The sequence below is a fragment of the Thalassophryne amazonica genome, chromosome 21 (genome assembly GCF_902500255.1).
Source record: "Thalassophryne amazonica chromosome 21, fThaAma1.1, whole genome shotgun sequence".
NCBI classification, from domain to species: Eukaryota; Metazoa; Chordata; class Actinopteri; order Batrachoidiformes; family Batrachoididae; genus Thalassophryne; species Thalassophryne amazonica.
The window spans coordinates 19,270,784-19,284,215 of NC_047123.1; the positions used below are offsets into that span (position 1 = coordinate 19,270,784).

Below are 13,432 nucleotides of genomic sequence, written 5' to 3' on the forward strand. Positions count from 1 at the left end.
CACCCACACACACAAATTTTGAAGTCTTCAGTCCACCTAACCTGCATGTCTTTGGATGTGGGAGGAAGCCGGAGCACCCGGAGAGAACCCACGCAAACACAGGAAAGACATGCAAACTCCACACAGAAAGGCCACAGGTGGGAATCCATCCATTGACCTTGCTGTGAGGCAACAGTGTTAACCACTGATCCAACATGCTGCCAAAATTGACAAGACTTTTTCAGTAAAATAACGGAAAAGAAAATTTTTACTAAGAAAAAAATTTCATTGGATCATGCAATACTTTAGTCAGTACAACTAATTTATCCTTTAATTTTGCTGCAGGTGCACAGAACATTTTTTCATTGCTTGATTTCTATTTTTTTTCCAGTGAAACTAAATGTTTCCAGTAGAAACATTTTCAAAAGTTAGTTGTATGCGGACATACCTGTTTTTCAGCAGAACATATACAAAAGGTTTTTTGAGTTGCGTTATAAAAATTTAAACTACAAGTGCACAAACCTTTTGTCAGTAGAACAAATTTACACCATTTACATTTTCAGTTGAACAAATGATAAAATCTCAGTTCAGTTGTAAATGCACAATTTTTTTTCTTTTTTTTTTGCCAATAACATATTAAACTTTTTTCAGTGAAGTATACTTACAAAACTTAATTCAGTTAAACTGATTTAGAAAACATTAGTTGCAGGTGCACAAAACATTTTTGGAGCATATTTACAAAACGTTTTTCAATGAAACAAATTTAACCCCCAAAAATAAAAAAATAAAAAATTTGTAACAAATTTACAAAACTTCAAATGAGTGTGTACAAAATTTTGTTCTTATTTTTTTCTTTATAAAAATGTTATTTGTATAATAATTGTATATGTTATTTAAAATTTATAAAAATTTAATTGCATGTGCACAAACCTTTTTGTGCAAATTTACAATTTACAAATTTACAACTTTTTTTCAGTGAGCTGCATTTCACAAAAGTATCAACACAAGTGCATATGAATTAATGCAGTGTTTTCACCCTGTAAATATATATATTTACGGGTGATTCTTTAACCATGGGCACTATTGGCCTTGTAAATGTAATTTCCACCACACCATTGCCTTACAATGTAAAGCGCCTTGGGGCAACTGTTTGTTGTGATTTGGCGCTGTATACATGTGCTCTGATGTCACTGTTTATCTCCATAGAAACTACCCAAACAATCTTTCGTACAAACTGTTTAAAGGGACATTAGTGTTGTGGTGGAAATTACGGCAATAGTGTGGGACAACTACATTTTGTTTAAAAACATCACAACAGTGGTATGACATTGAATTACCCCAATTATGTTTTGATTATTTTACTGATATTTTATTCAGAGATATTTTAAAACATTAGAAAAAACGTTTCTTTACCATTCATTTTTATCATTGAAGATCAAAAGTCTGGGTGTGGGACAAGCACAAAACGGCAATATTTGCATATAATGATGCTGAAAAAAGGTGAAAAAGTCATCATAGACTACTAGAACAAATTTCTTAACACACTTTCATTGTAAAGATAACTATAAAAGTGTGAAATTTCCCCTTTTTTCTGTTGTTCATACAATATGATCAAAGGACATAATAAGTGCCCGTAGTCTAAGAATCGCCCTTAAATGACTACGTGTAATGCAGCAGTCTTTTCCTGCGAAGATATGTTCCACATCTTTAAAGAAAACCAAAATCTGCAGAAATTAAAGTACCACTCATGGCCTGCAGTCTGTTTTCAGTAATCACATTTCTCATCCTGTTCCATATGAGTGTGCGGGCTTGTTTTTTTTTTTTGTTTGTTTTTACTTGATTTCTCCTTTTTCCAACACGGTCAAAGAGCTGCTTTGTATTCTTAGACACAGATGTACTGTGTTGCACCACGGGTGCCAAAGATAGCATCTTCTGCTGATTAATTTTTCCATTTCCCCTTTTTCAAATTGACATCATTCTTTTTCTTTGTTGTCTCCCTCAGCTTTTCCAGGTCTCCGCTCATCCTGGTGTCCTTGGATGGCTTCCGGGCGGAATACTTGAAAACGTATAACAACCTCCTTCCTGTGATCAACAAGTTACGTAAGTCACTGACAAACATTTGAATCCAGAACTCACCGGGGTTTAGACCATCCTTGTGTGACTGAATTTCACTGTATACAGGAAAGTCTGGAACAACGACGCCCCACATGAGGCCGGTTTATCCCACAAAGACCTTCCCAAACCATTACACCATAGTAACTGTAAGTCCATTGTTCTTTGCTTATCAGTTTAAGCTTTATTCATGTTAAACATTTAGTCAAATTGTTTATCTGACATCCTCTTAGTGGACTGTGTTTCCAGACCCACCTTCCATGATCTTCCATCTGTGGAATTTAGGGCTTTTCCAGCCTGTGCAGTGTAACCTAGAGAGACCATGAGCACGTTCTGTCACACACTACACTTGTGGAGAGTAAACACAGCTGAAACACTGGATTTGACTTGGACTGAAGAATAAATGCACTGCAAGGAAAACATAATAATCCCTAAATAATCATGTTTATATGAAAAGGAGAGTTTACAGGAGGTCAGTGTTCAGACCGTCATACCCAGGCAAAGCCTTTATTGAGGATGCTTTAACCTACAAGAGTACTTGGGGATTGATTCACCAACTTTTTCGTTTCAGAACACACATTTCCATCTGTACCATTGCAAATGCACATAACCCGTGCTATTTTCTTTGTATTGTTTGATTCTGACACATTTACCATCTGAAGCCCCTCTCACACATAAGGTGTGTGCACGTCTTGTTATCAACATCCATTGGTGTCCTGTACCTGCTGCGCACACACTTGCCCTCAATACCGGCGACTGCCAACATTTACCGGGTGTTTAATGCCATTTACTGTATCGTACTTTGTCTGTTTTCTTTTATTTCATCATGGATTTGGCATTTCTAAATAACCTGGTATTTTTCAGCCTGTCGTGCAGACTGCATGTGCAGTGCTCTGTATGCACCACTCTGCATTTAATCATTAGTGATCGATCTCTGCTCCCCTCCACAGCATGTCTTTTTCCTGGTTCTCTCCCTCAGCCCCAACCAGTCCCAGCAGAAGACTGCCCCTCCCTGAACCTGGTTCTGCTGGAGGTTTCTTCCTGTTAAAAGGGAGTTTTTCCTTCCCACTGTAGCCAAGTGCTTGCTCACAGGGGGTCGTTTTGACCGTTGGGGTTTTACATAATTATTGTATGGCCTTGCCTTACAATATAAAGCGCCTTGGGGCAACTGTTTGTTGTGATTTGGCGCTATATAAAAAAAAAAATTGATTGATTGATTGATTGATTGTGCGTAGTGAGTTAGTGGTGTGTAATGGGAGACCGGGCGATAAGTGAAGTTGAGTGGCAAGTGTTGTGAACATGACCCAAACACTCGCCACACCCTGATGATTGCCGGTGTCGCCGACCAAACAGCTACCCTAAAAATCTGTCTGCCCTGCCTTTGCTATGCATGCATCATTTCAGAGCGTCAGCAGGGATTCAGAGATGTGTCAGAATCAGAGAGTCAGTCTCAGACCCGCTGCCGTGTCGCGCTGATGACTCTCCCGTCTTTTATTGTGAAATAATGCTGAATTAATGTAGAAATGATTGTTGTACAAAAGCTTCAGATATCTGTTGCTGAGATAGATGATGACTGGAGTGCAGTTTTAAGCAAAAACGAGGTGATAATCAGTGAATTGCTGCTGACTCTCTGAAATGATGCATGTGCAGTGAAGAAAGGGCAGACAGATTTTTAGAGGGGACCGTTCAGTCAGCGACACCGGAAGCATTGTGGCAATCTGTGGCTTGTTCCTGGAGAGTAGTGGGATGTTTACGATGGATAGTGCTACACATGCCTCTGAAAGCCTTGTGTGAAAGAAGGACTTTAGTCTGCATCAGTACACCAAAAAAAGAGATTGATTGTCCAAACTCTGCCTGATCCGAGATCCACTGAGTGGCTCAATGACGCCTAAGCAGTGGGTCACCCCTCTGAGTCTGGACTGCTTGAGGTTTCTTCCTCAGTATCATCAGAGGGAGTTTTTCCTTACCGCTGTCAGCTGTGTGCTTGCTGTAGGGGTTGGTAAGGTTAGACCTTATTCATTTCAATTTAATTTAATCAGCTTATAAAGCGCCAAATCACAACAAAAGCTGCCTCAAAGCGCCTCACACAGAACCTGTCAATATAAAATTGAAAATAAATAAGTAAAAATAAAAAAATTCAAATACATAATTAAAAACACAAGTAAAAAATAAAACAGATTAAAAAAAATAATAAAAGTTATTCATAAGAAAGAGAGTAAAAATAGGTTTTAAGTCTTGACTTAAAAATGTCCACGGACTCCGACTGCCTCACGGTCACAGGAAGACCATTCCACAGAGTTGGTGCATGATAGAATGATAGAAAAAGCTCTTTGACCCGCTGACTTCTTCTACCCTGGGAACACAGAGTAGTCCCGCATCCTGCGACCGCAAAACCCGGGCCGGCACGTAGGGTTTCACCAGATCGGCCAGATAAGATGGCGCCAGTCCATGAACAACTTTATAAGTCAATAACAAAACGTTACTTGTGTGAAGCACCTTGAGGCAGCTTTGTTGTGATTTATATAAACTGTCATTGTCATTGTGTCAGATGGTTACTTAGGGAGACTCAGATGAGGAGTGTCACTTGCCTTGTGAGGGAGCATCAACAATGACATTTTCATCATGTGGTGCATTTATCTGGATATGATCCACCAGGCAGGTACCTCAGTGTTGAGGACTCCAGCAGTTAGAGAAGGTCAAGGGGATGCCCATGAGGTGGTGAATGGATCTTTTGTCTGCCTTGGTGGTTGCCATCCAGGACCCAAGTTCAGACTGTAATGTGATGAATGTGTCTTTGCGCGGAACCAGCGTATGATCCCATAACACTGGAGAACCTCACTATGAATCCCCACAGGTATATTTAACTGTGTTCATGCATTTGTCTTTTGGATTCTGCAGGGTCTTTACCCCGAGTCTCATGGCATCGTGGACAACAAGATGTACGACGTGACCCGAAATGCTTTCTTCAGTTTGAAAATGGAAGAGAAATTCAATCCAGTGTGGTACCAAGGACAGCCGGTATGTAACTAAACGCATATTTAAAACGGTGAGACCGCAAGAATGGAAAGGTCTTCAGCAATATGGTTTAAAATTTTGGAACATTTCCTGAAAAAACATGAAACTGTGCAACAGTATTGTTCAATAAGTTAGAAAACTAAACTGACTTACTCTGCTGAGATGATGTTATTCTACATGCTGTAATTTGCCTTCTGTGGTTGATCCAGACACGTTTTGTTTACAACACTGGGACTCATTGCGAAGAGTCTTAACTGCGCTTCTTGATATAATTATAGATTCTGCAATATGACGGGGGCTTGTTCAGATGGTTTGCGGGTTTAACTTTAATGAGAAGCCTCGTAAATCTCTTTCTCCATCTGTGTGACACATGCCCCTCTTGAAAATGAATCATGCAAATAAAAGAAAGCGCAAATGAAGCAGATGAACAGTGACCCCTTGTTTTGAAAAACAAGGTTCGGTCAGATCGGCACACAGAAATGATCACACAGACTGCATTTTGCTAGAATAAAAAGGCGTATATTTATTCCCCACAAAAGCAGTTACATCAAACACAAGTGGTTGCAGCGCATGAAATATCTCTTCTTCTCTTACCGTGACGCCTTTAAGGTGGAGAGCCAACACCTTCGGTAAAGTGCGCTTGTCAACCGGCTGGGCGTTCGTACGTTAACCCGCAGCAGACTCTGTCGGAGCATGGCTCTGCCCCCTCTTTTCTAGTGTGTGCGCAAAGGGAGGGTGAGTGGCCATTTCAAACTCCCTGGCGCACATAATTCCTTTAATCAACAGGCATCAAAAAGGTATTTCCTTTTGCAAAAACATAATAACCCCAGCTCTTCACTCCCAGTTCAGAATGACCCCAGCATGCTTCACTCCCAGTCGTTAGTGGCTAAAAAAACAAAGTTGTGCAATCAGTGTAATAATAACAAGTACATCATTAGGGTTACTTTAAGATATGGGCAAAACAACATAATCTTTTTCTCCACACACCCCTGCAGAGAGAATTGCAGTGCTTGATGGCATTCAGGTGTTGTTCTCTTCTAGCAGGATGTCTGTTATCTTTGTGCACCCTCAGTGCGTTGAATGTACTGATAAAATGGAGCTGAACTCTCCTCCTCCCTTTCCTCTTCTCATCCACATTTCCCACTTTGCTCTCTTCAGGTTTGGATCACAGCCATGCAGCAAAATGTAAAAACAGGAACTTTCTTCTGGCCGGGCTCAGATGTAGCTATTAATGGCACCTATCCCAACTTCTTCGAGTTCTTTGATTGGTAAGCGTGATGTCGTTTACACTTCATAAGAGTTAAGTTCATGTATATTTGGACTTTACACTGCAAGCATGGGCATGGGGAAGAACGGGCTGAGTGAGCATAGCCTTTATCAGCACAACTGTGTAGTACCAAAATGCTTTCCACTAATCGCGAATTAGCAACACGTTGTGCGCGGATCTGTAAACTTGCCAGAAAATCTCTCACTAGAGCTGCAGAAATCACACTGCACTATCTTGCAGTCAAGTCCCAACCTCCGGTCCTGATGAATGAAGCAAACACAGAAGTGGCAAATCTAGCAGCTAGTTGAGTGGTCATTTGAGGCTGGCTCCAAAACAGAGTCACTCCACATAGACCCCCATGTTAAAATTCCCAATTTTCAAGCAGAGCTAAACATGTTTAAAGCCTGGTACAAGTAAACTTTTTTTTGTTGTTGTTGTTGTTTTTTAGTAACTTGCCATTTTAGGATTCATTGTCATAAAGTTATGAATAATTAGGTGCGTGGTCACTTTGAGTAACAGCTAGTGTGTGCTGGTGAGTCATGTTCAGGGCCTCGCTAGCACAGATCACGAACGGTGGCTGCTAGCTGTTGGTATCTATCCATATCAGTCTTTCTGGGCATTTTATTACAAATATCTGTAATAATATGTCTTGCTGTGCTGCTAATTGTACTAACACACCATCTAAGAAGTCTGTGCTCCAGTATTTCCATCAACGACTTTTTGAGTTATTTCATTTGTATGCTAGCACTATTAGATGGTATCATAGCTTGTTGACATTAGCACCACTCTGACATGGGTGCATGTTTGGGTTTTGTTTGTGCCACCCAGGGTGCATCAGTCTCGCCTACACTAAACTTTTTTTTACCCAATTATGGGTTGGCCAAGCGTTAGGCAGAGTTAGCACTGCCAAGATGGCGGCACCCAGACCCGCCCCATTTGGGCTGCAAACCCTCTCTTCAGAAAGCCTGTGGGTGATGTCACAAATGGTTTGTCCATTGTTTTTACAGTATCTGGTTTTAGGATACCAGAGCTCTTAACGGGGATGTCGGATGCAAAACACGACTAATTAGTTGACTATGTACAACCCATTTGCACTTTCCACCTGACTTTGTACTCAAATGAAGTGCTTAAATAGCAAAGTGGAGTTGAACACTTCCCAAATACACTTAGATTGTCCACTATACACCTATAGGATAGGGCTCCTAGGATTTAAATGTCACATGTCTCTCAGAGTTCAGTTCAGTTGGAGTTTGTGGATGAAGCAAACTGATGAGTGTTTTTTTATGTTGAAGAATAAATATATTTGTGTCTACAGGAACATTCCATTTGAGAAAAGAGTATCAACACTGCTTGAGTGGCTCAGTTTACCTCAGGAAAAACGGTAACACATTCACTTCCTCTTTTCTGTATCTGTCATAAACGATATCCACCAACGTTTTTATTTCAGTGTTGCTGTTGTGATTTCAGACCTGACTTTTACACTTTGTATCTGGAGGAACCGGACACAGCCGGCCATCGTTATGGTCCAGAAAGTGCTGAGGTTCGCCATTTACTGCAACTAAAAGCTGCAACTATGATTTGGTAGTTTGACTAGAACATTAGACTTGACTGAAAGATTTTTTTTAAAGTGTAATCCCTCAATAAGATATTGAATACAACTCATGCAAATTATATTAAGAGGTGGCGCACAGTGCACTACATCTAACCACAATACACGAGTTGATTTTAAAGTGTGTTTTGTTTTGTTTTTTCTAACTCGTCTTTTCCTTCTAGGTCAATCAGGCTTTACAGAAAGTGGACAGGATTTTGGGCATGTTGATGGACGGACTGAAACAGCGAGATCTGCACAATTGTGTCAATCTGATCATCACGTCTGACCATGGTGACATAAACACACAGCTTCCATACACCCATCACCATGTGAATTTACATCACTACATCTTATATCTTAAAACATTGAGTCATCCATAAATTATTACCCTGTCTATACATTTTTATCCGTCATCTGTACTAGTGCAGCAGATAACTGAAGCAATCGTTCAAATGGTGAAACAAGCACCAAATTTGGCACAAATACTCCTTAAACATTAGTCTTTGAAAAAACCCGCTTGCTACTTGAATTTTCAAAAGGCAGCCAGGTAGGGGTCAATTGAGGATTTACACAGGGGTCAAAAACTGAAAATGCTGTCATCATATTGAAGCCTATACCACGTTAGTTGTCTGATCATAACGATTCCAAAATGGTATAGTTTGGGCTATCTACGAATGAATGTTCTGGAGTTATGGGATAAAAACAGCAAGAATTGTGACAAAGGTCAGTTTCAGTTTGTACAGGGGTCAAACGTTAAAGTTACTCCAAGTTTGTAAAAGGTGGTGCAAATTATTAGTTGAGTTCATAGGTTTTCAAAAAGGAATAGTTTGCACCATGTGCCATCCATAGTTATCATGTTATGGGGTAACATATGTCACATGTCATAGAATCCAATGGACGTCAACATTGTTTGACCTTTACTGTGGAGACCAAACATTCAGCACAGTCAAAATTATTCCATTTAATAATCCTATTAGCTCAACCAATAATTTGCACCACTTTTTACAAAAATTGGAGTAACTTTAACTTTTGACCCCTCTACAAACTGAAACTGACCTTTGTCACCATTCTTGCTGTTTTTACCCCATAACTCCAGAACATTCATTCGTAGATATTCCAAACTATACCTTTTTGGAATCGTTATGATCAGACAAATAACGTGGTATAGGTTTCAATATGATGAGAGCATTTTCAATTTTTGACCCCTGTGTAAATCCTCAATTGACCCCTGCCTGGCTACCTTTTGAAAATTCAAGTGGCAAGCGGGTTTTTTCAAAAGACTAATGTTTAAGGAGTATTTGTGCTGAATTTGGTGCTTGTTTCACTATTTGAACGATTCCATTGTAAATATTCTGTTATCTGCTGCACTATACGTTTAAATCTGCATGGTTGGTGTCCACATGGCTTGTTGCTAGGCAACAACCCAGTGTTGGGCTTATGTTTCCGCTGGTGTGTTAGCCAGTCAGGTGACTGAATTAGCCAAGACTTTTGTGAAGTGTCAAAAGACGTCACATGGTGTGCACAGGGCGTTGGATAATACTGGATAGTTAACGTGTGAAATAATTTCATTATCATGGTTTGTGTTTTATTTGACCTGTACGCGACCTGTTGCTAGGTAATCACATATTCTGGTTTTGAGTATTTTAGAACATGACAGCTCCTTCCCATGACAAATACTGTGATATTTATTTCACCTGTTTCAAATCTTTGTTTACTTTGTAATAGTACCTGTGAGCATGAAGACAGTGTCAGTGTGACGTTTGACGATAATGACCTTGACCTCTGGCTGACCTTGCCAAAGCAATTCTGGAATCCACTTAACTGTGTACCATATTTTGTTCTAATCAGGCTGAAAACAAAATTCCTTGAATATGACCTTTGCCCGTATGAATTCTTAAAGGGTAATTTCAGGGTCAACCTTCAATGACATACAATGTTTGGTAGAAACCAACAGCAGGCCAACTAACAAATAGACACGCCCTAAGCATCAATGATTAACTTTTGGTAAATTTGACCTTGCTGTGCAATTCTAGAAGCCACCTTCATATATGTGGCAAGTTTGGGGTAAATCGTAGTCAAAAACACATTTGGAACTTTGACCCCAGTGAACTTGACTTTTGCAAAACAAACCTTTTAAGGGCAATTCTGGGCTTAAGCATCATCCACATATCAACATTCGTGTAAATCAGCCAAAGGAACAGGGAGGAGTAGTGGAACAAACAGACAAAGTAAAATTTTGACCTTTGACCGCAGTTTCCTTAACCTTTGCCAAACAATCCTTTTAAGAGCAATGCCTGCATTCTTCTTTATACACATACTAAGTTTGACGGTAATCTGTCCACGGTCCTGGGAGTAGGAGGAGAAGAAGCAGACAAATGTTTTTTAGATTACAGCGTGATTATGTCCTGTAAAATATTACAATGAACATCAGTTGTTCTTTGAAAATTTCCCAATTTCCTCACAAACTTTATTAATTTCATTAGCTATGACTATAGGCATCATGTTAAAAAGTATACTTTATATATTAAAGCTGTATGGCCTTTGAGTTTTTTTAGATTTAAGTCATAAAAATAATTTTCTTTGGCACGACTATAATTTTATTCCCTAGCATTTAAATAAGGGATTCATAATTCATAATATGATCAATTCAATCAATCAATTTTTTTTTTTTATATAGCGCCAAATCACAACAAACAGTTGCCCCAAGGCGCTTTATATTGTAAGGCAAGGCCATACAATAATTATGTAAAACCCCAACGGTCAAAACGACCCCCTGTGAGCAAGCACTTGGCTACAGTGGGAAGGAAAAACTCCCTTTTAACAGGAAGAAACCTCCAGCAGAACCAGGCTCAGGGAGGGGCAGTCTTCTGCTGGGACTGGTTGGGGCTGAGGGAGAGAACCAGGAAAAAGACATGCTGTGGAGGGGAGCAGAGATCAATCGCTAATAATTAAATGCAGAGTGGTGCATACAGAGCAAAAAGAGAAAGAAACACTCAGTGCATCATGGGAACCCCCCAGCAGTCTAAGTCTATAGCAGCATAACTAAGGGATGGTTCAGGGTCACCTGATCCAGCCCTAACTATAAGCTTTAGCAAAAGGAAAGTTTTAAGCCTAATCTTAAAGTAGAGAGGGTGTCTGTCTCCCTGATCTGAATTGGGAGCTGGTTCCACAGGAGAGGAGCCTGAAAGCTGAAGGCTCTGCCTCCCATTCTACTCTTACAAACCCTAGGAACTACAAGTAAGCCTGCAGTCTGAGAGCGAAGCGCTCTATTGGGGTGATATGGTACTACGAGGTCCCTAAGATAAGATGGGACCTGATTATTCAAAACCTTATAAGTAAGAAGAAGAATTTTAAATTCTATTCTAGAATTAACAGGAAGCCAATGAAGAGAGGCCAATATGGGTGAGATATGCTCTCTCCTTCTAGTCCCCGTTAGTACTCTAGCTGCAGCATTTTGAATTAACTGAAGGCTTTTCAGGGAACTTTTAGGACAACCTGATAATAATGAATTACAATAGTCCAGCCTAGAGGAAATAAATGCATGAATTAGTTTTTCAGCATCACTCTGAGACAAGACCTTTCTAATTTTAGAGATATTGCATAAATGCAAAAAAGCAGTCCTACATATTTGTTTAATATGCGCTTTGAATGACATATCCTGATCAAAAATGACTCCAAGATTTCTCACAGTATTACTAGAGGTCAGGGTAATGCCATCCAGAGTAAGGATCTGGTTAGACACCATGTTTCTAAGATTTGTGGGGCCAAGTACAATAACTTCAGTTTTATCTGAGTTTAAAAGCAGGAAATTAGAGGTCATCCATGTCTTTATGTCTGTAAGACAATCCTGCAGTTTAGCTAATTGGTGTGTGTCCTCTGGCTTCATGGATAGATAAAGCTGGGTATCATCTGCGTAACAATGAAAATTTAAGCAATACCGTCTAATAATACTGCCTAAGGGAAGCATGTATAAAGTGAATAAAATTGGTCCTAGCACAGAACCTTGTGGAACTCCATAATTAACCTTAGTCTGTGAAGAAGATTCCCCATTTACATGAACAAATTGTAATCTATTAGACAAATATGATGCAAACCACCGCAGCGCAGTGCCTTTAATACCTATGGCATGCTCTAATCTCTGTAATAAAATTTTATGGTCAACAGTATCAAAAGCAGCACTGAGGTCTAACAGAACAAGCACAGAGATGTTCTGTTAGACCTCAGTGCTGCTTTTTTAAGAGTGAGTTTTTTAAGATTTAAGTCATAAAAATAATTTTCTTTGGCACGACTATAATTTTATTCCCTAGCATTTAAATAAGGGATTCATAATATGATATTGCCAATATGATCAAAATTCCTGCTGTTTGGAAACAATTTAGAATTTCAACCCCTGTTGGGTCAAAATTCAAGAGATGAAATGCCATGACGGCGCCTTCCAATCGGAGTAGAGGAAAAACGGCATGACATCAGCTGGTTGCTCCCTCAAACAAAATGAGCCAAGATGGTGGAAAATGCTCCCAAACAGCTCATTTCTGTATAAATCTAATATGTTTCTCATATATTTTGTAGCCATTAGCAAGAAATAAACACTTTTAAATCCAAAAACGGTTTGTGAAACCAGATAACACCTCTGAAGTGATATACAAGACATCTTACAGAAGTTAGGTTGCATGGCCCATGAACAAGCATCAAGTAAGTAGGCCACATCACAGGTGATCTCAAAACCTCAAGGCATGCACACACGCTACTCCTCCTGTAGTTTGCCTAGTGTTTGAAGGAAGAAACAGTATTTGCCATTAAATTCCCCCTCAGAAAAAAAAAGTTTTCTTCATTAAAATGAGATGTAATTTTGCAATGTTACAAAGATGAACATATATTATAATGCTTGGAATTTAGTGGAAATTAAATTGTCAGTTTTTTAAATTTGAAGGGCCGTACAGCTTTAAGCAATGAAAACATTCAGTTGTTGTTGTTTTTTATATTTTATTATAACCGTGAACAAATGGCCTTGATGTAACTATAATGAAAGAACATTCAGTGTTGCAAAAGGATCATATTAAATACATAATATCTGTAATATTGTCATTTGGATTTGAGGTCAATATGATGAGAAGAAAGTTGGAATTAAATATATAAAAACTATTTTATAATTGTTTGAAATGAAGTTCCACAGACGTTTTTCTTTTGGGCTGACTAAGATAAAACTGTAGCAGGTGTTTTAAAAAGTTTGTACAAGAGGCCCAGACGCTGTTTGCATATATGTCTGCACCCACTTGTGGTGAAGTGCAATAAAATACAAACCACTCTAAGGATCACACGCAAAATACAACATATCATACATGCCGTTATGTTTTGGATAGAACTTTATTGATCCCTTGGGAAGACTCCCTCTGGGAAACTGAGGTTCCAGCAGCATTGTACAGCAGCACACGGGGTAAGAAGCACAGAGAGTATTAAAAGTGAAAGTT

At 39.3% G+C, this 13,432-nt stretch overlaps 1 protein-coding gene across 1 annotated transcript in view; it reads left to right on the forward strand.

Annotated features, from left to right (window-relative positions):
* The window catches only part of enpp1 (ectonucleotide pyrophosphatase/phosphodiesterase 1), a 67,711-nt gene that overhangs the window by 17,534 nt on the left and 36,745 nt on the right, over window positions 1–13,432 (forward strand). Inside the window, exons 4-10 of the mRNA XM_034162277.1 lie at window positions 1,982–2,079; window positions 2,161–2,240; window positions 4,990–5,109; window positions 6,265–6,374; window positions 7,689–7,754; window positions 7,841–7,913; window positions 8,147–8,255. Coding sequence (XP_034018168.1) covers window positions 1,982–2,079; window positions 2,161–2,240; window positions 4,990–5,109; window positions 6,265–6,374; window positions 7,689–7,754; window positions 7,841–7,913; window positions 8,147–8,255 — 656 coding nt within the window. The remainder of the gene's footprint in view (window positions 1–1,981; window positions 2,080–2,160; window positions 2,241–4,989; window positions 5,110–6,264; window positions 6,375–7,688; window positions 7,755–7,840; window positions 7,914–8,146; window positions 8,256–13,432) is intronic.